The 26,556-nt window shown below is 47.3% G+C and overlaps 1 protein-coding gene across 18 annotated transcripts in view; it reads left to right on the top strand.

Moving 5' to 3' along the window:
* The window catches only part of TPM1 (tropomyosin 1), a gene marked incomplete at its 3' end in the record, with an annotated part of 51,875 nt that extends 28,788 nt beyond the window's left edge, over window positions 1-23,087 (top strand). For 3 of the 18 annotated variants that reach the window (XM_083475995.1, XM_083475996.1, XM_083475989.1), the window contains 7 exons: window positions 7,534-7,667; window positions 8,863-8,980; window positions 9,460-9,530; window positions 10,779-10,854; window positions 11,927-11,989; window positions 12,485-12,554; window positions 22,088-23,087. In XM_083475995.1, coding sequence (XP_083332121.1) covers window positions 7,534-7,667; window positions 8,863-8,980; window positions 9,460-9,530; window positions 10,779-10,854; window positions 11,927-11,989; window positions 12,485-12,554; window positions 22,088-22,170 — 615 coding nt within the window. Of the gene's footprint in view, window positions 1-321; window positions 727-7,533; window positions 7,668-8,862; window positions 8,981-9,459; window positions 9,531-9,855; window positions 10,855-11,926; window positions 11,990-12,484; window positions 12,555-14,670; window positions 14,754-17,067; window positions 17,414-20,658; window positions 20,745-22,087 lie in introns of those variants that run through there. The other 15 variants (XM_083475993.1, XM_083475994.1, XR_014519267.1 and 12 more) reach the window with 11 other exon arrangements.
* Between the last annotated feature and the right edge of the window lie 3,469 nt (window positions 23,088-26,556).

Raw genomic sequence — 26,556 nt, 5'->3', positions numbered from 1 at the left:
TACTCAGTAGCAAATCCCACGGCTTGGAACTAGAGATGGACTCACTCCCGAGGAATTCTAGGAAATGAATTCCACTGGTTTTACAATTCCACTTGTTACAATCAAGCTGGATATATATATTATTGATTTTTAAAAATTAATAAGGGGAGAGGTTTACTTCCAAACTAACAGTGTAAAAGGGGTGGAGGTCTCCACATATAACTTTGGCGAGGAATTTCGCAGCGCGATCCGCAGCGCATTTCATCCGCAGGAAGTCCCGCAGATCTCGGGGATGCTGGTTGGGCTTGAGCGGTTCTTCAGGCGCTGAAGATGCGGCCTTGAAAGGACTGCGGCTTACTTGTGAGTAAGTGCCCGCGCAGCCCACTGCAGGGCAGGGCGCGGCTCCGCGCCGAGACGCGGCGTCTCCTGGCGGCGGCGCAGGTGGGCGCTGGCGGGGCCGCGAAGGCGGACTTCCGGAGGCGGCGAGGCGGGAGGAGCCGGGGTGGGCGCCGCCTTGCCTCCTGGCCCTGCGCCGCGCTGCTTGCCGGTCGGCCTCGGCCCGCTTCCCCTTCTGGCAGCCTCGCCTCCTCGCTCGTCTCTCCTGCGGCGCCCATGGCGGCGGGGCTCAGCTCGCTGGAGGCCGTGCGCCGCAAGATCCGCAGCCTGCAGGAGCAGGCGGACGGCGCCGAGGAAAGGGCCGGCCGGCTCCAGCGGGAGCTCGACGAGGAGCGGGCGCTGCGCGAACAGGTAGCCATCCTCCGAGCATCGCGCCGGGCGCCGCAGTCCCAAGGGCGGCGGCCGCCCTTCCTGCGCCTTTGCGCCTCGGGAGCCCCGACCCAGCTCGCCTGGGAACCGGGAGGACGCGGAGCGCGAAAAGGGGGTCTTTTCTCTTTCCAGCCAGGAGGGTCTTGGGGAGCCCCGCTTGGAGTCGGCAGCTCCTCGGTGGCCCTTCCATCCCGGAGACGAGAGGGAGCCCCGTCTCCTTCCTCGGCGGACCGCTCCCCGCCGCGGGCCTCGTGCCCTGCGCGCTTTGCAAAGCGCGCCCCAAAACCTTCCTCGGGAGACAAAGGGGGCTGCCGGGGCTGCCGCGATGGCCTCGCCTCGGCGAACAAAGGCGGCGCTTTTGGGAAGTTCCCCGCGAGAAGCGAGCGGGCCGTTGCAAGGGGAGCCTGGCGCGGCGCGGCTTCGACCGAGGCCGAGGAGAGCCTTGCAGGAGTCGCTTTGGGCTCGGAGAGGAGGTGTAGCTAGAGTGAATTACCCTTTAGGATTGCTTTGCGCGGGGTGGCGCAAGGGGCAAGTCTGCACCACATGCCCCTGAAAATCTGAAATCGGGGCAGCGCAAAACCCACCTTTACACCTTTGGGATGAAGAGGGCGGGGCTCTGGGCACAGCGAGGGGGTTCTACGTGTTTACTTTTTTAAACGGAGTAAAATCCATGCAAAACAGCATGGTTTGAAGGACATGCATTAATGTGCACACTTTGATTCCGGTTTATCCGGCCTTCCTTGTAAGCAGCAGAAATTGGCATGCCAGCCTCATAGCCTACCCAGAAATTTGCCTGATGCCAAGTGGGACCATTGGAGCATCCTGGCCTCAGTATTGGCTACAAGGGCTCTCCAGGGATTTGTGCAGGAGGTTTTCCCAGCTCTGCCTGGGCCTCCTAAGGATCGAACTTGGAACCATGTGCCTCCTAAGAAGGAGCTGTTCTGCCATTTCCTCCTCTGAGCTAGGGCCCTTCCCTAACTTGTGGGGGGAGGGTAGGTGAGGCTCAGAGACGTAGTTAAACCAGAAAGCTTTAAAGCTAAGCAGAGACTTGAATTCCTCCCCAACTTAAAACCCAGTGTCCTGTCCTCTGCACCATATTAACTTTTCTCTTTAAAGTGTTGGGGGATTTGCTCCCATGGGTGTAGCCAGGGGGTGGGGGGCCTGCACCCCCCAATCAAATAACTAACTGATCAATTCCATTGCAGATATCTTGGTTCTGCCCCTGCAACAAAAGTCTGCCCCCGCTAAAGTAATTCCTGGCTACACCCAGATGCCGCTTAGAATCATAGAACGGGTTGTGGGTTTCAGCCCCACGTTGGCCAAAAGATTCCTGCATTGCAGAGGGTTAGACTCTCGATGACCCTTGGGGTCCTAGATGACCCACTCTGATTCATAGACTTCGAGAGGCATCCAGTCCAACCCCCTACAATGCAGGGCCCACAGCTAAAGAATCACTGATATAGGTGGCCCCCCATCCCCAATGAAGGAGAGACCACCCCCTCTGTGCACATCTTGCACTGCACCCAGCCCTGAGAGGCAGCTGAACATTCATTTTGGCATGTTCCCAATACAGGGTCACAGTATTAGGTGCAAACAACATTGTGTGTTATGCCTGTGCAAATTTGTTGACCAGAGGAGGGGTGGGGACCCTTTGGCCCTCCTTAAGGTGTTGGATTCCATTCCCCCATCAGCTGCAGTCGTCAGCAAGGTCAGGGATGATGGGAGTTGTAGTTGGGCAACATTTGGAGGATGTTCCGCACCCTGGACTAGAGTTCTTTCTCAACGAACATCAGAAGAGTCCTGCTGCTGGATCAGATCAAAGAGCATAAGAATAGCTTTGATGGATCTGGCCAAAGACCCTTCTGGGTCTGCATCTGTTTCTCACAGTGGCCCATTGGATGGCCGCCGCCTCCTACAGAATGGAAACATCATCTGTCCTACCACTTCTCTTAGTAGACTAGCAAAAAATAGCAATAGTAATAAAAGCCTTCTGCAGAGCAGATTGGGGCATGAGGGGTGCTGGTTATGGAAAAACATTTCCCTCCCTCCCTTCTCCATGGCCAATGTGGGAATGAAGTGGGCTGATGGGGGAGGGCCAGACCATTCATGCACCCCCATGGCATTCCTTGTTGCCTGCCAGGGGAGTTGCTCAGCCAAGCTTTGGCCCTCCAGATGTTGCAAGAATACTGCTCTCCACCTCTCCTGAACCCTGGCCATGCTGGCTGCCAGCTTTGCTGGGTGATGGGAGCCCTGGCAACATCTGGGGGTCATTGCTCCTGCCCTGACTCTTCTCATTTGGGAGAATATGCTCCCACCTTTTGTTGTGTAAGGAATGGCTTTGCTACTCAACACCACAGCTCCCTGTGGCAGATAATTCTGCAGGTTAACAGTGTACTTAAAATGACAAAACTCTCCCGCAACCACCCAGTTTCTTTGGATTGTGACTCCTGCCCTTTGGTATTTGCTGAAAGACAATCTCCCTTGTCACTTTCTGCATATGCCACCCATGAGAGAGCCCTTCTGGGCCAGCCTTTAAAGGCTTCTCTAGCTCATCATCCTGTTTCCTGTGGTAGCCAACTTCCTGGGGGTCCACAAAGGAGGTAGCACTCTGGTGCTGTTGCTCCCCAGAAAGTAGCATTCAAAGACACATTGCCGCTAAACATGGAGATTCCACTTAGCCATCATTACTATTGAAAAAGACCCCTATTTGTGCACTTTCCTGCCCTGCTTTTGGTGCAACTTTCTCTTCATCCAGGTTGTTAGTGTGTGGTTGTGCTGTCTGGGCTGCAAATTCTCAAGCATGCTGTCTGAGATTCACCCACAAAAGAACTCTGCCTTGAGCAGGTGCAGCTGGTGACTCAGACATCATGGACGCCTGGGTGATGGGCAACTTCCCTGAGCATTGCTAGCCAGTTTCACTCAAGCTGTGATCCTGTGTTCATTTACATGGGAATAATCTCCCTTGACTTATAAATAAATATGCATATTGATGTTGGTACCATTTTTTTAAAAGAAAAACCAGTGTGAACATCTTTGAATCTGGTTTCCTTTGCTACAAGGCTGAGTTTCACATGGCTGCTATGCACAGGGTTGCCATACAGGTGTTCAGATCAGGACTTGTTTTGTTTTGTTCTGTTTTTTTAAGACACAAGCTGAAAAAAAAAGTGGCACCTGCAACAAAATGTTCAGGCTGCCAGCAGCTCCCTCCCACCTCCATTTCAAGCACTGCGATGCCACTTCTAAAATCATCACTTCTTTCAAAGGATCCCGGGAACTTGTAGTTTGTTAAGGCTACTGAGAAGTATTAAAGGTAAAGGGACCCCTGACCATTAGGTCCAGTCGTGACCGACTCTGGGGTTGCAGTGCTCATCTCGCTTTACTGGCCGAGGGAGCCGGGGTACAGCTTCCGGGTCATGTGGCCAGCATGACTGAGCCGCTTCTGGCAAACCAGAGCAGCGCACGGAAACGCCGTTTACCTTCCCGCTGGAGCGGTGCCTATTTATCTACTTGCACTTTGAGGTGCTTTTGAACTGCTAGGTTGGCAGGAGCAGGGACCGAGCAACAGGAGCTCACCCCGTTGTGGGGATTCGAACCGCCAACCTTCTGATCGGCAAGTCCTAGGCTCTGTGGTTTAACCCACAGCACCACCCATGTCCCTCTACTGAGAGGTGTTAGGAGAGCCCCATTCCCCTCGCAAAGCTACAGTTCCTGGAGTGGTTTAACAATCCCTCTTCTCGGGGAACTCTGGGAGCTGTAGTTCTCTTGAGGGGAATGGGGGCCTGCTCACAACTCTCAGCACCCTTAACAAACTACAGCTCCCATGGTTCTTTGGGGAAGCCATGGCCATGAAAAGGGATGCTTTAAGTGCATAGTGCAGGTGGGGCCTTTATTGCTGTTTGCCTGCTGGGATCCTGCCCTTTTCTCTGCAGCAAACATTTAGTTGGGCAGGTGCCGAGTGGGGTGGATGCTTGACTTAATGGCAGGTGACCCACTTGTTTGCTTGATCACCATGCAAAGCAGAGGGAGGCGGGGATGAGAAGAGGAGGGGCAGGGGAAACCTGAAGCCAGGGCTGCTCCGGGATGTGGGCTCTAGATGGAGCAGGACTCCAACTCCTGCCGTCTCTGACCATTGGCCATGCTGCCTCCTGGGATTCCAGGTTTCCCCATCCGTGACTTAGATGGTTTTGCAATTCAGGCCGCAGTCCTATGCCTGGGGGCTCATCTCAGCATCTGAGAAAACGTTGCTTGTTAAGGAAGCCTTGTATGTGTATTTTACATTTTTCTTGCTTGCTTGTTTCTCCAAAGAGACTGGAGGCAGCAAATAGACAGTAGTAAAAACAGATTAAAGCAAACACAATTCCTTTTAAAAAAAAAAAAAACCCCAAACACATGTCCAGATCAACCCATTTAACAAATTCCAACAGCATGAAAATAATGTAGAAGCCATCCTTGGGTGGGTGGGGGGTGGGGATATATAATCAACCCAAGGACTTTTAAAGCCAAGGTCGTTTAAGCAAGTCCACAAAAGTTGATAGTCTGTAAAAATGTTGTCTAGCCTGCTGCAGAATGGGAGTGCAGGGCTGGAGAGCAGGCAAGCTCTTAGAGGCCAGGCTGTAAGAAATGGCCAGTGTATTGTGCAAGTTCCAAATCCTGTGAGGATACTCCTTTAACACACAGAGATCAGGTAACCAGCAGAGTTGTTGAAGGGGAGTCTCTGCAGGGTGGAGGGTGCCCTTCCCTTCCCATTCACTTCAGAATGGCGACTGGAGGGGGAGGGAAATAGTTGCTGTCAAGCCCGGCAGCAATCATTAATCCCTGGTCTTCTCATAGTGAAACTATGAGCAAACACAGACCAGAAACTTGTGTTTATCGGCTAGCCCTGGGAGTGCCCCTCCGGTGTCATGGGTAGTTTTCTTTACCATATAAGGAAAAGCCCTGCTTTGCAGAAAGAGGGGAGAAAGGCGGGGGGGGGGAGAGCAAGGCCATAATTTTGGGACTTTCAAGGAAACTACAAGCAAACCTCGGCTGACTTTCTGCTTTGGGAACAGGAAGTGGGATACTGACCTTTAATCACTGCAGACTGCAACTGGGTTGAGATCAGTTGTGATGTAATTATTAACTGGGCTGCCTAATCGGTTTTTTCCCGCACTTGAGACCAGGGTTGTTTGCCAGTTTTCCCCTCCCCAGAGATGAAAGTACTGTAACACTGAGAGCCTCGGAAAGCACACATGGACTCTGCTTCAGCCACGCCGGCCCAGGAAGTAATTCTGTGCAGGCCCCACCCAAGTGAACAGGAGCTCAGTGCATTGAAATGTGGCGTCGCCCTTTTGACTTCCAGAAACTTGTATTTATTCCTGATCTTTTTGCACTGATGGAGCTCCTAAGCAATAGTGAGGCTTTTGCATCAAAAACCACAGCAACTGAGTTTGCAGAAGAACATGAAAATGTGGCTTAGGTTGCAGTCCTAAACCCACTTCCTAGTGAGTAAGCTCTCTTGCACACAGTGGAGTTTCCATCAAAGTTGACATGTCGCTGTGAACTTGTGGAAGTATTTAAAATTAGGTAGTCTGGTTTGCTCATATTTCATGTTAGAATAAAAATTGTAGGGAATGACATTCCTTGTAAAATAAAGCGTCCCTTGACAAGTTGTATAAAAAGTATTGAACTCTTTCCCCCTCCCGGATAGGATCATATTTGGCACGTGGGCCACCACACGTTGGGTTGGAGCTACTGACTGGTGCCCTTTCCGGCACAGAGGATCTGAGAGTGCAGGCCACTTCCCTGTGCGCTGTGGTTTTTTCTCTTGCTGACTTAGCTGAGGATTCAGCATCAGCCCAGCCCTGGAGAATCAGCCAGGAGTCTGAGCTCTCTCTTTGGGTCCTGTCCAGGACTCCCAGAAACTCCCATGGCCTGCTTATGCCCTGCAGAGACCCCAAAGCTTTTCATGGGGGAAATGCAATTCCGTCCTTACTCCATGATTTGGGCAAAAAGTCTGGAAGTATGTCAGGCTGGTGCAAAGGAGAAGACAGCTCTCTGCCCCAAGATGTTTGCAATCTGGAATGATGGTAGCCAACATGGTGCCTTCTAGAAGTTGGTGGATCCCCAACTCCTGTCTGCCCCAGCCAGCATGACCGGTCATTGAGGATGGTGGGAGTTGGGGATCCAAGAACATACAGAGGGTGCTGTGCTGGCCACTTTTGATCTAAATTTTGGAAGCAGGAGGAGTTGCATCCAGGGCAGCACACCTGTAAAGGGCAGTTGCTGGGCCTCGTCTCCCCACCCTTCGTGTTCTTGCCCTTGATCTAGAAGACCCACCCTTCATGTTTTAACTCTAAAAGATGGGGGGGTCCATTTCCTTTGACTGTCTATAAGTGAAAGTGGCTCTTGATCCCTCAGTGAGTGAAGGATCAGACTGCCTGAGGTGTATCATGATGTAACTCGCATGAAAAGGAAAGAGTTGAGAAATATTCTAACAGATTAGGCAAGTGGTGATGGGGACACACATGGCCACAGTCTGTTTTTTTAAAGAATCCCCTACTTGAAGAATTGGTTGCTTATTCTCTGCTAACCCCTCAAAACACCACTTTCCCCTATTTTGTTTCCGTCTGCTTCTCCCCAGCCTGGCACCCTCCAGATGTTTCAGACTTACAGCTCTGGGGGTTGTAGTCCAAAACACCTGAAGGACGCTGGGGGGGGGGCCTGGCTGAGGTCTCCTTTCCTCTTCACAGTGTGCTTCCCAACCACCTCTTGGGCTCCCTCAAAAGTCACGGTGTTTTCCTTTCTCCCCAGGCTGAGAGCGATGTGGCTTCTCTGAACAGGCGTATCCAACTGGTAGAGGAAGAGTTGGATCGTGCCCAGGAGCGCCTGGCAACAGCCTTGCAGAAACTGGAGGAGGCTGAGAAGGCGGCAGATGAGAGCGAAAGGTGGGGATAGCCCTCCAACTGTTGTCCGATCTCAAAAAAACCACACCTCAGTTGGAGGCAGGAGCATAGCAGCTGCTGTGGCCTGGCCTGCCTTTTAGCCTCGGCTGTGTTCGGCCATGTACCCTAATGCACAGCATATCTTGGCAAGAGGGCACATAGGGAGGGGCACCTGAATGGCACCTTCACACATCCATATCCTCCCAGAGTTCCCTGAGAAGAGGGATTGTTAAACCATTCTGGGAACTGTAGCTCTCTGAGGGGAATAGGGATCTCCAAAGTGCTCTCAGAACCCTTAACAAACTACAGCTCCCAGAATTCTTTGGGGGGAGGCCATGACCTTTTAAAGTGGTATCATTGTGCTTCAACTGCATGGTGTGAATGTGGACACAAGCATACATACATGCACACACACTCCGACATGGGGCCCAGTCCACCAGGGTATTATTTTATTAAATTTCTCCAAATTTATACAGTTAACCCCGCCTTTGTGTGCATTTGAGGCATGCATGACCACTGACCCGCACACCATTTTCAGCCCCAGAAGGGCATGGGGCTGGCTTACACAGTCCTCTTGATGCATACAGTGCCTCAGAATGCCACCCCTGTGCAAATGGGAATTCCCTGAACACTGGCTTAAAAAAAAAAAGCAAACTAGCAAATAGCCTGTTGTTGTAAGTAGCTGTGTGTTTTGAAGGGAAGTTTGTGCCCTTTTACACCCCTGCAAAGTATTTGTGAGCAGAGGCTGAACCAGTCGCTGCCAAGCATGGAAGGGTGGCACCGAGTTATTCTTTCCCATACGAGTGAGTGGCAGCCATACGTGTACTAGATAGCTGGACTATCTTGAAGTTTAATTTTGGTACCCAAAAGCGCAATGAGCTAGAGGGGGAAACAAAATTTCAGCCCACCAGTGAGGAAGGCACTTGTGGGAAGTCCTTAATAGTGTTTTAAAATTGTGGAAACTTCCCTAGCCAGAGAGATGGCTGCAGAAGATTTCCAGTGGGTTGGAGGCAGGTGCTTTATACCATAGGACTATCCAGGGAAGCATAAATTAGGCAAAATCAGAGAGGCTATGCTGATTTGCTTACAGGTCACAGAAATAACTTTTTTGGGGGGTGAGGGGGAGCAGAATTGTTGAGACACAACTGGGCCTTCAATAGCAAGCTCTTTTCCAACCCTTGTAATTTCTGCCTTCCAGAGGAATGAAGGTCATTGAGAGCAGAGCCCTGAAGGATGAGGAGAAGATGGAGATCCAGGAGATCCAACTCAAGGAGGCCAAACACATTGCTGAGGACGCTGACCGCAAGTATGAAGAGGTGGGTACCTGAGCGCAGCCGGGGGCCCTTGGGAGGTTATTCGGTTTGGCTGCTGTTTCCAAGGAGGACCAGTGAGGAGGGAGACCTGAGATGCTCTGCAGAAGGCATGGGGTGGCAGGGTGACCCACTGAGAGACCGCGAGGATCTGAGCAGAGAAGCTTTGTGGAGGAAGCCCACAAGAGCGGGGCGGAAAGTGATGCCTTTTGCCTAGCAAGCGTTTGAGAGAGTGTGCTGAAATTTCACAAGGGCAGGATCGCTGGGAGTTGTACACCACCTCCTGAAGCTGGGGACTTGACCTTGGCTTCCTGCCTTCTGAAATGGTCTCCCTCTCCACCTCCCTGTCTCAAGTACGGGCAGCACAGTTACTTGGGGCAACCTTCCCTGACCTGTTGCCCTCCAGATGTTGTTGGGAGATGATTCTCCATTTTGCTTCTGGACCCTGAGCCTCCCCCCTCCTCCTGCTTCCCCCATTGCTATAGGTGGCTCGTAAGCTGGTGATCATTGAGAGCGACCTGGAGCGTGCGGAGGAGCGGGCTGAATTGTCAGAAAGGTAGGGGCCACCTCCTGGCCGATTAAAAAAGGGCTCTGGGGTCCGTGTGGCAAGTGTGATTTATGTCGCAGTACATGAGTGTCTGGTGCGGGACGGTGACTGGCTATCTTCCAGCGGCAGCTGCGGGGGTCTGCTGCATGCCTTGGCACGCCTGAGTGTGTGTGTGCGTGTCGTTGCGCCTGCGTACGTCTGTGCGCTTCCGTGGTGTCTGAATCGTTTCCTCTGGGGGCCTCTCTTATTTGGTCTGGGTCACTGCATGCTTTTTTACTCGCACACGGATTGTTTTGTGAATGGCTCTTGTGCATTTTCATGTGTTCACTAACAGCCAAGCCCGACAGCTGGAGGAACAGTTAAGGATAATGGATCAAACGTTGAAAGCATTAATGGCTGCTGAGGAGAAGGTACTGGAGACAACATACCTCTGTATCTGTGAACCGAATGATCAGGTTTTTTTAGCTGCCACCCAAATCTCCCGGCTACCCTGACCTTCTAGTTAGATGCCTCTTAGCAGTAGTGGCTGGATCTCCCCTTTATCCTTCTCCTTCCTCTCCTGTGTTTGCTCTCTCTCGTCTCTGGTGTGGATGCCAGCGTGTGTGTGCACAGGTGTGTGATTAACCTTTTTTGTAGCTGATCGAGCCCCAAGAAGAAGCTGAACCTCCTGGGTTGGTTGAAGAGTTTTGGATAAGTCGGCCCTCAGGCGTTTTGGGCTACAGCTGCCGCTTGGGCTGTTGGGATCTGTAGTCCAAAACATCTGGCGTTGGCAGAATAAATAATTCTGAATCAACCTGGCTATTTTAAAACCCACAGTTGTGCTTGTACAAGTCACATCTGCATTGGCCCCTGAGTGCAGAAAGAGAATTCCATGGAAAATCCAGACGGAAGATTGTTGCAGGTCTGCAGACAGTTCGAAAATTGCCATTTTGGCCCTGCTGAAATGTGGCAGCGTTCATTTGGGGGCCTTTCCACCAGGGACTCTTGGCTCACCCAACCCAGAGCACGTGTGTGATGCCCCAGTAGCATAGCAGATTTGTGGACAATATTTTGGAGTCCTTCAAAGCAACTTTGGGTTCTGCAATTAATTTATCTCTTTGATCTCAAGTGGGTTCAGCTTCTTTCAAGGCCCTTTCTTAAACTCTGAGATTCAGTTTTCATTTTTCTCTATCTTTTCTTCCCTCTCTTTCCCTCCCCCCTCCCCCAATGACTGTTCTTCCTCTTGGCCCCTTTCCTCCCTCCATTCCAAAATAATAGCAAATGTGCTGAACTTGAAGAGGAGTTGAAAACTGTGACCAACAACCTGAGGTCGCTGGAAGCTCAGGCAGAAAAGGTATGGTCTAGCTGCGAAAGGTGCAAATGTTACATGATGGGCTTTCCAAGCCACTTGTCAGAATGTTTATTCTGAAGTAAGTCCTGTTGCCTCCAGTTTGGAATTTACTTCCCGAGTACTCTTTTTTAATATTTTACTCTCCACTTATTTCTGATGCTTCTAATGCCACGTTCACACCATACAATTAAAAGTACTAGGGTACTACTTTAAACAGTTGTGGCTTCCCTCAGAGAAATCTGGGGGCTGCAGTTTGTTAAAGGTGCTGAGAGTAGTTAGGAGAGACCCCTGTTTCCCTCCTGAAACTACAATTCCTTGAGTGGCTTAATAATCCCTCTTCACAGTAAAACAGAACTGTAAAAGCATTCTGTAGATCAATAAAATAATAAAATAGTATAATAACAGTTTTGTTTAGGGTTGCAAAGTGGATTTCTTATTACTATTCTAAAGAGAGAGAGAGCAAAACTCGGCATCAACAGTCACTTGTTGCCAGATGAAAGGGTCTTTGACCCTTTAACTGGATTTCTGAGAATCTGCAATGGATGCTTTCAAGAGCAGACTGTGACTTCAGTGTGAAATGTGGATTGTAGCATTATGAAGCTGAACAACGAACCCAATAGGCTATCTTTTAATCATCCTGTGTCAGGAGTTCTGTGTTGTAGTGCAAACATCTTTCCATATTCCCGCCCTCCCGGGCATGAGAGAGATTGTGCAGTCCTGCAGAAACAGCTGGTTTGAGCCAGAGCTATAAGCCAGGGTGGGGAGCCAGTGACCCAGGCAGTGTGGCTAATGGTCAGTGGTGGTGGTGGGATTTGGGAGCCCAGCAATATTTGAAGGGCCATTCCTGTTATAAGCTTTCCCACTGTTAATGCATTTAGCTTACAACAGGCTATTGCTTGGGCTTGCACAATGAAATCTCAACACTTACTCCTGGCATTGCAGTTTTGCTGGTTTCCTCTCATGCAGTTATTTTTAGTGGTCTTTCAACTTGTGATTGTAAAGATATTGGACGTTGCCACCTCAGTGCTGCCCATGTCTGCTCAGTTGACCTTCCTTTGGTCTGCTTAATCTACAGTACTCGCAGAAGGAAGACAAGTATGAAGAGGAGATCAAGGTCCTTACTGACAAACTGAAAGAGGTAAAAATGCCGCTGTGTCCTTGCGACAGAAGCCAACCCTCTTCTTTTCCCTGCAGCTTTTAAGAGATTTTGGCCAAACACCATGAAGTGGAGGGCACGAGAGCTTTGCTCTGCTCTTGGGAAACTTCCATTCTGATCAGAAAATGTCCTTTGTGGTCTCCATGTACTAAAAAACAGAGGGCTGCATCCAATTTTAGGCCATTGATTTTGGGTCCATAAATTTTAATAGTTCTGCTCTGAGCATAACGTAATTGGATGTCACCTATAAATATAATTGTTGCCCTGGGCTCCTTTGGTAGGAAGGGCAAGATACAACATGAATAAATAAAAATAATTGAAATGCTATATTGTTGTATTTGGAGCTGGTTTCCCACTCTGTTTTGGAAGATTCTGCTGCTGCTGCCGCCACCCAGCCTCTTTGCACAATGCAGAAGCTTTCCTGTACCTTCCTTGTGCTTTTTGACCATTGCCTTTGTGTGTTTTCTTGGCCTGCAGGCTGAGACCCGAGCTGAGTTTGCAGAGAGGTCGGTAACTAAGCTGGAGAAGAGCATTGATGACTTAGAAGGTACGTTTATTTATTTGTATGCCTTGCTAACCTAGAAGGCTGAGACAGCAAACTCCATCTTTGAAGTAGGCACTTACAGTGGACAATTGCTAATTTTTGGTCAATACTGGTAAACATCTGCTATGGATAAGTGCCAGGCAGCAGAGGTTGAGAGACCTCCCTAGCATCACTGCGTCTGGAACGGAAGTGACCACTAGGCAAGGGAGGAAGATTGCTGGCTGAACAGGAGGGGACGCAGGTGGCGCTGTGGTCTAAACCACTGAGCCTCTCAGGCTTGCTGATCGGAAGGTCAGCAGTTTGAATCCCCGTGATGGGGTTAGCTCCTGTTGCTCTGTCCCAGCTCCCGCCATCCTAGCAGTTCAAAAGCACACCGGCGCGTGTAAATAAATAGGTACTGCTGTGGCAGGAAGGTAAATGGCGTTTCCATGCGCTCTGGCTTCTGTCACAGAGTCCCGTTGCACCAGAAGTGGTTCAGTCAGGCTGGCCACATGATCTGGGAAAACTCTGCGGACAGACACCAGCTCCCTTGGCCTGAAAGTGAGATGAGCACCGCACCCCATAGTCCGATTTGACAGGACTTAACCTTTACCTTTAACGCATGAACAGGGCAGATAAATAACAATTGACTGAAAATGGGGCTTCAGAATGTTTGATAACTGGCTTTAGACAGAGAAGGTTTTACTTTTGCATCTTTCTCTTTTGTCTCTGTCCTTTTGGTGTCTCGAGACTTCATTCTCTTGAGTATTGAACTCCACCTCCTCCTCCTCCTGGTCCTTGTGGAATATTCCACTGTGAAAAATGAGCAAGTCAGATAGGAAATGCTATGAGTTCCTTAAGATTACTGGCTGAAAATGTCAGCCAAGGGACACATTGCAGTTGCTCCCATTAGGAATGTTGCAAGTTGACATAGTTTTCTGATGGAGATGATGAATGAAGGTCAAGACAGCCATTTGGTGGCACCTACTGACTCCACTGTCAGCGACATTTGAAGCCTTGCTTGTGTGTTAATGGGGAGCATCTGTTTAGCAGTTACATGCACCCTTTGCTTCCAAGGTCTTCACAAGTCCTTGGAATTTTCTTCTGTGTTGGTTGGACACTTGGGGAAATGGAAGTAGTTGCTGGAGAGCCTTCCCTCAAGTCTTCCTGTTCTTGTTGGGGTGTGAGGCCTGACCCTGCTCTCATTCTGTAGGGAACTGCTGCGTGGGAAGGGGTTGTCTGCTGTTACACTGGAAGAATGTTTTGGACTTGGACTTTGCCAGCTTGTGTGTTCTGGTGCTTCTGGCCTACATCCCCGGGGGAAAGGAGGAGTTTGGTTTCAGAGCCCCTTGGGCCTCAGCGCTATTCTTTCTGCTGAGCCAATCTGCTTTCTGACCCTGTGACAGTGGCACCAGGTCCAAGAGTTCAAGCCCCTTGATGCAATGACAGTATCGGAGGGAGCAGTAGGAGAGATAAGGACTTTGACAAGTCCTGGAGAAAAATGTTCCCTCTGGTGAAATGCTGGTGCCCCAGTGTGTTTCTGGCCTTCCTTGGGGGGGCTGTGCAACTTCTGCTTCAAGCTGCGTCTAGGCCACAGGCATCTCCAACCTGGTGCCCTCCAGATGTTTTGGACTACAACTCTTAACACACACCACCAAGCCAGCACAGTTGCATCATGCTGGAGCTGATATTGTAGTCCAAGCATCTGGAGGGCACTGGCTTGGAGAAGGCTGGTCTAAACTGTACAGCTTTTGGCTGCAGAGATGGAACAGCTCAAATGCATGTAGAAAAGTGGGAACAAGTTTTATCCAGGTTTAATGGAAAGCTAGCATCTAGGAGAGTTTTTGCAGTATCACTTTGATGTTTGCTTCCCACCATTTGCTTGCTGTTTTGTTATTATTTCTACCCACATCTAGCAACTCCACTGCTTGAATTCTTTTTGAACCCATTTGACTCATCTGTTTTCTTTTGCTTTCTCTCACACCTCTCCTGTGCCACACGCTGCCGCCTTCCACACACCTCCATCTCTCCCCTCCTGGCTGCCATGACTTCCGGACGGTGTTTTGCTTCCACATCACCCTTGGTCACTGCCTCCTCCTCCTCCTCCCACTTCTTCTGCCTTCCCCTTGGTGACTCTCAGATGAGTTGTATGCTCAGAAACTCAAGTACAAGGCCATCAGCGAGGAGCTGGATCACGCTCTCAACGACATGACTTCCATGTAATTGGCCTCCTGTTTCTGCCTGCCCCTCTGCCCCCGAGGCGCCTCGCTGCTGCAGCCTTGCAGGTTAAACTGGCTCACTCTTTAGTGCAGGGCTGGCCTCTCCACACCCTGGTGCTGGCATGGCTGTGGTCTGATGGAAGCATCTGGGGGGGGGGGGAAACGTTTTAAATGAAAGTAAGCTTCCAGCCTTTAAAATCTTGGAGAGTTTGTTAAATGTCTCCTAATAATTTCCATGCCAGTTTCGTGGTTTCATCGAGCACAAGGCATTCCTAGTCAGCAATAGATTCGCTGGCAGCCAAATTCATAACACAATTATTGGCAATCAGCTGTGAGGTCCCCCAGCCACCCACTGAAATTCTTTTTGCTGGGCAACTTACCAGACTCTCTTAACGAGAGGGAAATTCAATGGTCTTTGAGTTTTTTCTATCGCAATAAAGAGTGGGCAAGTTTCATGCTTGGATTGATGAATTTATCTGACATTCCTACAAGGCTCATTTTTACCTAAGTGTGTGTCCATCCTGCTCTCTCCCTACACCCTTTTGGGAGTGTTTCTCCTTCAAGTTCTCTTCTGTTGCAGCATTTCTAAAGTCCTGTTCCCAAATTTAGTAAGTTTTTATGGTTGCATTCCTAACCTCCACTACTAGGAGATGAACTCAGTTGAAATCAGTGGAATGTACTTCCTAGTAAACATACTTCAGGTTGGATAAACTATGCAACCTGCGGGCCACCTGCTTTTAAAAACAGCCACACACTTATTGGATCCTGCTTCTCAATATTATTTTGCTTCACTATTTCGTGCATTTCTGCTATGCAAGAGGTTCAGTGTAGTTAACAGACTTTGGTGCATGTTGCTTTAAGAGAAATAAGGGCTGAACAGGAGCACTCAGGGATCTTCAATGACATTTGGGAGATTCAGGACAGACATGCCTCTGAATACCAGTTGCCCCCCCCACCCCCCCAAAAAAAATGCAGCTCAGGATGAGTTTGCAGTTTATTGCAGTCCATATATCTTATTTCTGTGGAGAGATCTTGGGGTCTTAGGATTGGTGTAATCCAGCGGCCAAAGGGAGCTGCTGCTTTCACACTCTGCCTGCTTCCCAGTGGTTGGGCATGGTCTAAAGATGGAATGCAGGTTTCTTTGAAATAATTATTCCTTAGTTAGGGAAAGGGGAAAAGGCATAGAAATTGCTTAAATAATGTACCAGCAGAGCTGAGTCTTAGAACACCCAAGTAGCCCATAAATAGTGGAAATTGCTGGGAGTTTGAGTCTGTGGGGTCGATTTGCTTTTTAATGTCTTAAGAAATGCTGAGCAGAAGTCAACTGTCCTGTACGGAGAACTCGTAACAAGAAATTTGCTAACTTATTTAAAAACAGCAAAAGGGGAAATCTCAACCTACTTTCCAAATTGCATGGCTAGCTTCTTTGCAAAATTTCAGTACTTTAAAATTTCTGCATATTGACTGAACATTGCACACTAACACAATAACCTTCTTGGCTAGAGAAAGTAGAGATTTTTTTCCAGGTCCTGCCTGAGAGAGAATTTGGAAAAGGCAGGTGAGGAAGTTGGATATGCCTGGCTTGAAATAGCAGGTGTGTGAATGAGGGTCTTCCAGCCTTCTCCACCCTGGTCTGCCCCCTGCGGTGTTTGGCTCTAGCTCCCCTTATTCCTGGCCATTGGCCATTCTGGCTGGGGCTGATGGGAGTTGGAGTCCAACACATCTGGAGAGCACCAGGTTGCTTTTGACTCAATGGTGTGTGCCAAGAGTTACTCTGAATCAAGCTGCAGAAATAGATGTATTTAACACCGTTTTTTCTATATATGTTTTGAAAGTGAATATTAATTGTGAATATTAAAAAGAAATACGTGCCAAGAGTGCTTGTGGGGGCAATTGGCCCCTTCCCTCCAACGAACCCTGCACCCCTTACACTGACGGTCATTTTCTTTGTCACCCCAGTCACTCTAAAGTGGGGGGGGGATGCAATTAAGACGCCCATGAGCTCAAAGTTCCCTCCCTCCCAGGCTGATTTGCATAAATTTGTCATGATGAGCAAGGCATGTTCTGAGTGCAGTGTTTGGAGGTACTGAAAAATGTTGGCTCTGGCAGCCCCCCACCCCGCCCCAATTTGGGAGGGCTGACGGCCCCAGCTGTGAAATGTGTCATTACAGCAGGAGCAACCCTCTGATCAAAGCCGTCTTTGTTTCTCTGACCTGTTGCCTCTCTCCTGTCTTGCTCCTCCCCCTTGTCTTGCTCCTCCTCTTCCACGCCATCCATGATGCCATTTTTTTCATTTCCTTTCTTTTATCTCTGTGCAGATAAATGTCTTTGCTTCACTCCTCCAAAGACACCTTCGTCACGCTGGACAACCCATCTTTTCCAAGCTGCTGGCTGTTTCTCAGTACACGGTCCTGTCCTTCTCGCCCAGTTTCCCTTTAACCTTTTCCTCCTAGCTCTCCCTTTGCTCGCAGGACGTGGGGTGAACACTGTCTCTTCCTCTCTCCTCCCTCTTCTGTGCCTTTTCGACTGTACAGAAACTGGCCAACCTTCAGTGTAAAATAAAAAAAGAATCCCACTGTGTAAGCTGTATCTCTTTTGCTATTTCTTTTATTTATTTCCATCATTTCAAGTATGAATAAAATAAAAAAATCTGCTTTCTCGCCATTAGGGATTTATTCTTACTTTCTATTTTAGTTTATTTTTTGCCTCTCTCTTCCACTCTCATCCCTCATCCCATTTCACAAACCTCCTGTCTTTAATCCAAGAACGCAGCCTCCGTAGTGTAACCTCCCCTTGTTGGGTGGAAAGAGTGGAGGAAGGGTCTCCTTTATAAAGCCAGTTTCCTTTTTCTTCCTTGACTTCTCCCTCCCTCTTATCCAGGTGAGACAATATAGGCTGGATTCTTAAGAACTATTTGTTTAAAGGTGTGGGCATTTGGAAGGCTGTCAGCTCAGAACTAAGCGTCTCTGCGTATGGTGAAAGTCCACTGTAGCCAGGCTTTTGTGTGTGGACACTCTCAGAACTGAGTGTTCTGAGAATCTCAGCTTCCACTTAAAAATAAACACAGTTCTAACCCTTATGATTCTGGAGGCGATCAAAGGGGTAGGTGGCAGAACCACATCCAGCAAAGGAAGATGAAAACCCAGATTGAGCAAAGAGCTGAGGCTGAGAAATCTGTTAAGTCCTCTTTAATAGGCTCCCTCCTCTCTTCCCAGCTGGTCAGTTACAAAGTGTTCATTAGAAGGTTTTTGAACATATATTTTTCACATGTCACAGGCTGAACAATTCATATTGGTTTGGACCATCGTGGATCAGTCTGTGGTTGGGGAATTGCCCAGTGTAGCTGTTGGCTGGAAACATTTGCCTGCTGGTGAAGGTGTTGGCCAGTTGGTTGCCAGGGTGGTATTTGGCTTGCAAAAACGGTTGTCTTCCTCTGAAGACCTAGGCAGGAAAGCAACTCCAAATCTCCAAGAGTGATCAAATGGAAATAAGTCATGATATGGACAGGACAATAACAAAATGTGATGATACATACAATACAATAATTGTTTCATCTGTGAAAAATGGAAATGCTCCAGAATTAACTGATGGCTAGCTGGCAAAATTCGATTTTATTTGAATCCTCATCATAAGCCATCTATGCAATGTGAAGATAAATGAGGAAAGCATAATCCTCATATGAGAAGAAACATTGCTAACATTGCAGTCCTGTGAATGTCTGCTTGGAACTAGACCCAGCTGAATTCAGTGTTGCTTACTCCCAAGAAAGTGGGTGCATGCCCATTAAACCAATTTGTAACCAAATTCTGAATAGATATGTACAGTTGTTCCTTGGATCTCGAACGCCTTGGCTCCCGAAAGATCGAAACCTGGAAGTAAGTGTTACAGTTTTCAAACGTTCTTGTGGAATCTGAACGTCTGACAGGGCTTCCAATGGGCTGCACCCAATCATAAGCCGCACTTTGGTTTTCGAACGTTTTGAAAGCCGAACGGACTTCTGGAACGGATTCTGTTTGACTTCCAAGGTACAACTGTATATTGTGTTTCATGTCAATGAAAATGGACATGTTACCAGTTTTGTTCTATTGTTATCATGACTTATTTCACTTCTGTGTCACACTTTTGGTACTGGGCTTCTATGTTTGTTTAGTTCGCTGGTTAACCATAAATGTGTTAACTGCTATTATTTTTATATACTTGAAATATGTTGAGAAAACAATGTAGGGGCAAGCCTTAGCCTCTCCATGGTCATTTATGTATTTAGCTTGTTCATCGCCTTGTATCAAAATCTCAAAGCAACATGTTACGTAAAAGAATCAGGACATACAGTTCAATGCCAATAAATTACGTATAACAATTACATTACAAATTACCAATAAATTACTTAAAGAAATATAAAAGGGCAGCTGAAGTACTGAAAGTCATCACATCAAACGTATCTCCCGGCAATATGATTCCTGTGGTCAAATTCTGTCCAGTTTATTTACCCTCATTTGCAGGGCATGTTACAAAAATGCAGTCTCATAAACATATGCATATCTTATGGAATATTTGAGGTTCTTCTGGGGATAAAAGGAGGCAGTGAAGAGCTGTCCAGAAACTTCTTTTTGAATGAGGCATCCGACACCCTGCCCTTTGTCTAGCCACTATAAAGAGACCATAAAGGGATCTTTTCATACAGGCAGGAAAGCCTCTCTCACTTGGATCTTATCATAGAGGCTTCTGGGTGCTCTCTGTTCAACAATGGAGCCGGCATGGGGTAGTGGTTAGAGTGTTGGACTTTCAGGGGTCAGCAAACTTTCAGCAGGGGGCCGGTCCACTGTCCCTCAGACCTTGTGGGGGGCCGGACTATATTTTGAAAAAATAATAATGAATGAATTCCTATGCCCCACAAATAACCCAGAAATGCATTTTAAATAAAAGGACACATTCTACTCATGTAAAAACACGCTGATTCCTGGACTGTCCGTGGGCCAGATTTAGAAGGCGATTGGGCCGCATCCAGCCCCTGGGCCTTAGTTTGACCAGGGTTCAATTTGCTGCCTCTCAGCCTAACCTCACAGGGTTGCTGTGAGGATAAAATGGAAAGAGGGAGAACCCTGTACACCATTTCGAGCTCCTTGAAGAAGGTGGGAGAAATCAGTGGGATAAAGTTCAGAGAAATGTCTCTAACGTGTGTAAAATGTGTTTGCGTTTGAAAAAGTTAGCCACAAATAAAGTCCGGCTGCAGCCTTTACATTGCCAGGGAAATGCCACAGCCTCCTAGGACATCAGGAAGCTGCTATAGGGCAAGGCTTCTGTTCAGGGCTCTGGAACAACTCAGAGGTGTGGAAAGCTGGGATGAATTATGGGGTGGAAGATTTTGGTTGACCAGTGTGGGAAAGACTATCTTCTGAATGGTGCCCCAAACCTGATACTTGGCCATCTCCTGGCCTGCCACCCTTAATGGCGCTGCCTAGCCCCAATGCGTGCTATGCCACCATCCCCCACTGCAGAAAGGAGTGGTGGTTCTCCAGTTTATGAACAGTCATCTTCTAACGTGGTTATTGGCGGTGAGCGCATTGCCCACTTTTGACGGTAGGCTGTTCTTCCTGCCATGCCTGTAACGACCAGCTGTTACTGGACTCCAGCTTCCATGTGTCCCAGCTAACTTGGCTAATGGCCAGGGCTGATGGGAGTTGTAGTCCAACAGCATCTGGGCTATCACTAACACTGGGACGTGTTTGAGCTTTTGAAGTCTGTGTTTCCATCTCAGGATTGCTCGAAACTTGTGCACTTTTCCAATGTCTTTCTGGCTACTGAGCTGTCTGCATGGGGTGATTTTTCTGGTTAATTTTTTGGTCTGTCTCTAACCTTCTGTTCCTTCTGCCTCTTCTTTTTTCTCCTGATTCGCTTGCTGACTTGCACAGACCACCTCTACCAGCAGCTTGAGCAAAACCGCCGTCTAACTAACGAACTAAAGTTGGCCCTGAACGAGGATTAAGCTTTAGTAGGAACCAACCCTTTCTAACAAATGTGCTTGTGATTCAGTTGATATTGAAATATGCAAGAGTCCTGTGCAAGTAAGAAATATTGCTTCGGTGATTGTTGGAGGTGAAACTGGCTTGACTTAGGGACATTTTAAAATTTCACCGAGTCAGTTGTGCTCTGTTTAGAACTTTTCCTTTATTGTTTGAAGACCAGCTATACGCCTGATGATAATTTTACAGAGAGGAAATCAAGCAGCCTTCCTCTTAGAGTGGAGTTTTCACTAGTAACACACAGAGGTGGGAGCAGAGGGAACTTGGAAACCTGAATCTTTTATTTAAAAGATCTCAAATCAAATGTACTCCCAGCTGCTTATTTGGAATCTGAATCCCATAAGTTTGAGTCCCGGTAAAAACAGCTTTTGTTTATGGGTTAAACTACCCACCTAAAGAAGAGGCCGTTATTGAGAACCTCAGGTCAGTTTAAAGGTACGCTTGCATCATAACAAGGTCACTGTTACTGTTTGGTTGTATGTGGTCCTGCAGTTTCTGTGCTTATGCCAGCATCACTGAAGCGTGTTTAGTGGCTGTCCTACAAAGTGTGCATGTAACAAAACTAAGAACTGTTGTAAAACTCTTTCTTTCTTTTTCTTTCTTTTTCTTTTGCGGGGAGAGGTTGGAAGGCTGCTGTAAAAATAAGTCAACTGGGGTTTTTTTCCATACAGTCAAACTGGTCCTCCCTCCCAGCTTTCCTTTTCTGGTAGTTAAATATCAAATGGGTAGAACTGCTTCTGAAGTCTTGTCATCAGCATTTTTAAGAACATGTTTGCATTTCCTCCTGGACTTTCCCTGGAACTGGCTGCCTGACATTCTTTTGTACCTTTCCCTATTACTATTTTTTAAAGAAAAATTAGAAAGCTCATTGAATTACTCTGTTGCAGCAGTGGCAGCCGTCATGTGACATAAGGTCGATGGGGGGTTTTTGGTGCCACTAGGATTAAAACAAAAAACACTCCCCAATTTTGTAGCATAACTTACTCTGTTTAGTTCCCCACCACCACCTGGTTCTTTGGTGTTATGTTTGATATGATATGAGCCAGGTGTCTTTGTGCCAAAACAAGTCCCAGTTCTTGGCTGCTGCCTCCTTTGATGATGGACCCAACAGATAACTTGCTTCTCATTTGGCAAAGGTGTTTTTGGGCTGCTGGCTGCTCTGAAGTGTGTTGCCTTTGTCACCGCCTAGTTTATGTTAATCCCAATATGTCGTGGTCATGCACCCTTCATGCTCATTTACAAATGATATTTGCCTGCGTACAATTAATATAAAACAATGACCTTTTTTTCATAACTTGACTTTTCTAATCCAAAACAGAGAAAGTGGCACATGCCAAAGAAGAGAACCTCAATATGCATCAAATGCTGGATCAAACTTTACTGGAGCTAAACAACATGTGAAAACCACCATTGCTGCGGCCACACCACTGTCAGCTTTGTTTTGATTTATTTTTTCACCTGCTTGCCATGAAACCCTGAAATGTGTCTTTATTTTATTACTGTCCCCCCATGTTGCTATACTCACAAGTCCACTTGCTAAACCCCAGGCATGGAGTCAGGGAAAACAACATATATACACATGTATATGTATATGTATGGGGTTAGGCTCCATGTGGCTGTGAATCAGCTGTGCCATATTCCTGGCCCTAATGTTGCCTCTGTTTTGTAGAATTCAGTGCTGCAAATTGTGTGCAGCCTTTGCTGGGGGGTGGGGAGGGGGCAGGTGATGGCAGAAATGTTCTCTTCCACCTGTCCAGCCAACTTAGATATTAAACAAAGATTGATGTTAGAAACTCAGGAGAGGAACAAGGAGGGGCGTGTGTGTTTGACATTCCTTGAAACTAAAGGTACTTGTGTGGTCCTTTGAATGGTATTTCTTTAATCTCAGCGGTTTGTCCAGCTCAGTAATTTGATTTCTTTGGAGATGCCTCAAGCTGCAAAGGTTTGGCCTTTGCATTTGAGAACAAAACAGGCCTGTAGGCTCCATTTTAAACTATTTAATGCCTGAGTTGAAAACGTGCAATTTACAGCTCACTACAAATGGTTAGGCAGCATTTTGGTCTGCAAAAAGTCATTCCATGGCAGCGTCTTAAGATCCGCTGCACTGGGGAACAAACCAAACATTTTTCATCAATGGATTCCAGTTGTTAACTCTGTTTTTGTCTGAAACTCAAGGGAATCAAATACATTTGTTATTTGCCACATGTTTGTTTGACACACTTTTTTTTAGCAGTTTTAAAAAAAACGTATCTGTATGTAAACATTGTATAATTGATAATAGAATAAAAGAACAAGCACTCTAGGACATTTTGTAAAAACACGCTGCCTTGTGATCTTTATTTTCCCATCTTACGGGTTTTGTGTATGCAGCTTTTCTGTTATGGTGATGGAAACGGGAGGAAGGGTGTCATCGTTCCATCACTGGCAAGACGTAGGATGGAAAATGGGGGTTCCAGCAAACTTAATCCTCAACTTCAGATCCTTTTAAAGGTTCTATCAAAAATAGGGCGGGGGGGGGGAGGTATCATGCCTAAGTGAAAATTAATTTGGGGTGGTGGTGAGGAGTCTGTATGAAGCATGGATGAGTGCCATGGACCACAGTTCACATATTCACCACAATCCAGCAGCTTTTTAGTCTTGGAGAGGTGTCACCCATTGCATGCATGAGTCAAGGCAGATCTGGAGACCTTATGGTATGCTGCTAGCCCTCAGCAGTGAATTGGGGGTAGGGGAAGTAGAGAGCCTGGCTTTCCCCTGGAGTAAAGGTGGATGCTGCTGAAACGAGTGTGTTAACAAGGGCAGGTGGAGAAACTAAAGGCTGTAAGTTTCGCAAAGGACTTGTGGTTCTCTAATAATAATTATTATTATTTATACCCTTCCCATCTGGCTGGGTTGCCCCAGCCACTCTATATGTTGCTGAACCAAAATTCTCTATCAACCCTGACCATTGGCTGTGCTGCCTGGAGAATAATGGATGTTGGGAGTTGAGCAGCGTCTGGAGGGTCACTGGTTCCTCATGGATGATGGAGGATTCCTAAAGACAGGCACTCACACTGTTGAGTTGCAATTCCGTGTGCACACGTCACCCCAGAAAATGTCCTACCTCTGCACCCCTTGAAAATATTAGCTGTGTGTTTCCTTAGCTAGAAAAATGGTGGCATACAGCTAGAATTTCCAGGAAAGGGAGCAGGAACATTTTGTTAACTTTTAAGCCAAAGCACCTCAGCTTTCCATGGTGAATGTAGGCCTCTTCCTAAGGAGGCTGCTGCCATCCTGCTAGCAAGTGTGGGTGGTTTTTATTTTACTTTGGGCACTTCCTATCCTAAGCCTCTGCCACCCCCCGAAACCTTACAACCCCACAACACTCTAAGGCAGCAGCTTGGCATCGAGCCCGTAGGAAATCCTTATTGGATTGGTGATCTGATCAGCAGCTCAGGAACAACATGAAGAGTTTCTACGAAGCATATGACTTTCTATTCTATTGCATTCTTTGGGGAACATTCTGAAGAAGCCCTTTCACAGAGGAAACCTGTAAAACTTTCTTCCTGAATTCATTGCATGAAGCAAATATTGAAAGTCTTAAGTTGCCAGAAGAGTTTAAAGTCAGAAGTATGTCAACATGGGGCAGTTAATGACTGGAATCTGTAATCAGTGAGGCTGTCAGCTCTTTGAGCAGTTTGGAAAGAGAGCTCTGCTTCTGGAAAAAGGCTCTTTTCTTTCATTACTGGAAATGCTGGCATCATCATACTATTTTCTTATAGTAAGGAGTACAAGAGCAGGATTAAGAGTAGTCTGCCCAGATCTGCCCCCACCCCAGTGTTTTAGATGACACCTCCTGCCTGCCTATAATTCTTAAGTGCCAACACACGTTCCATTTTTGTATCTCTGAACAGCAGAACTTTAAAGTTTTCTGTAACGTGTTTCTACAGATCAGCCTGTTGCCCTTCAGATGTTTTGAACTTAAGTTCCTCAGCCCTGACCACTGGTCATGCTGGCTGGACCTGATGGGATTTTGATTTAATATTTATATTCCGCTTTTCCAACAACAAATGTTAATATCAAAGCGGCTCACAATAATCATAGCATTAAAAAACAAAAACAATGAAGGTAAAAAAGTATTGGAAAGTGATTTATAATGAACTGGAAAAAAATGTTTAAAGTTATTCCCCCCTCAAAAAAACACCACCACCTGGAGTGCTTTCTGTTGTGGATAACTCAGACTGAAACCCCCAGGTGTCAGAAAAGTTTATTTATGTATGCAACAACTGCAGCCCATGTTTCATTAGCCCAAAAATGGAAAGTGAGCAAGCTCCCAACTAAAGAAGATTGGCAATTTAAGTTGACAGAAGATGCACAACTTGCAGATTTGACATATAGAATAAGAGAGCATGAAGAACATGCATTTAAATAAGATTGGGAAATGTTTATTGAATATATGGAAAATAACTGTACAGCTGAAAACGCTGGCACCATTAAGATAAATTCAACAGAGTAAATAATTTTTCATAGATGTAATAGTGGAAAACCAATTGGAATAGTTATTGTAAAATATGCAGGGGTGTAAGTTATGCAAAATGAACCATGGAAAGAGAAGAAGGGAAGTCAGTGGATACGTTAAAGAATGTAAAATGTTTATTTGAAATTGCAAAACAAAATTTAAAATGAAAATTACACACACACTGGAATCACTATATTATCAAACACTAACATAAAGCAACAACAGATAATAAGAGATAATAACATAAAGGAACAACACACAATAACATAAAGCAACAATATAAAGTCATAGTAATTCAAAATATTACGAAGAGCTGCTGAGCACCAACCCTGTGCAGATGAGATCCTCTCTCTGGGAAGGGGCTTCTCAGGGCACCAGGCAACATATTTCCAGGCAGATCTGCCATATTTTTTAATCTTTACTACTTTTCTCACCTTGCACAGGTCCACAGCAGTTGGTGTAGGCTTTGCACAAGGGGCCTTCTCGATGGATTGTGTGCCTGTTATAGTGAGGGGGAAGTCGCCATTTGAAGTTTCGGTACCAAAAGCTATTGGACTGGAACTGGGACTTTCACAGACAGCTTAGGGACACAAAGACGGGCAAAACTCCCAGGAGACCAAGCCAGCAGTCCTAGTGGTCAGGGTTGATGAGAGTTGCAGGCCCAAAACATCCTGAACGTGCAACTTTGGCTACCCATGGCATAATGCAAATAGGGCAAAGGAAGAGTTATGCTTATTTCCATGCTGCTTGGAAACCTATCTCCCCAAAAAAGTCCGGAGCAAAGGCTGAGCCCAAGAAATCATTCCACCACAATTCAAATGGAAAGGACTATCAACACAATGCAGTCGCAGTGGCCTAGCATGGAGGGAGACTCGTGGCCACAGGCGCATTTTGGGAGGGATCGCAACGAGGTGCCCCCGCGACAGGATCCCTCGTTGAGGGAAGCATCACCCAGCTTTCAGGGTTGGACGGGCAGCAGGGCTGGCATCCGGCAGGTGAGTGCACTTCCCCACCTGGCTGACTGGGTGTGCTGCTCCTGCTCATTTCTCCCTTCTTCCCTGCGCTGGAAGAGCGACATGAGGATGCAAGAGGCAGGCGCGCTTCCAGTCAGTCCAATCCAGTTGAGAAGGGCATGCGCCTCTCCACCGGCGTCTCCCTCATGGTGCCCTCCAAGCCCTGGGCACTGGGAAGGCAGGCTCCACCGCTGTGCATTCAATACTGTTGCTGTAAGTAATCTGCCAAAGTAAAATGCTCTTAAGTGAATCCAGACTTTCTCTGTGTTGAATATG

This window comes from Podarcis liolepis (genome assembly GCF_965112155.1).
Source record: "Podarcis liolepis genome assembly, chromosome: 14".
Taxonomy (NCBI): Eukaryota; Metazoa; Chordata; class Lepidosauria; order Squamata; family Lacertidae; genus Podarcis; species Podarcis liolepis.
Note: the sequence above shows the minus strand (reverse complement) of the source record. Positions and strands in the feature narration are given on the sequence as shown.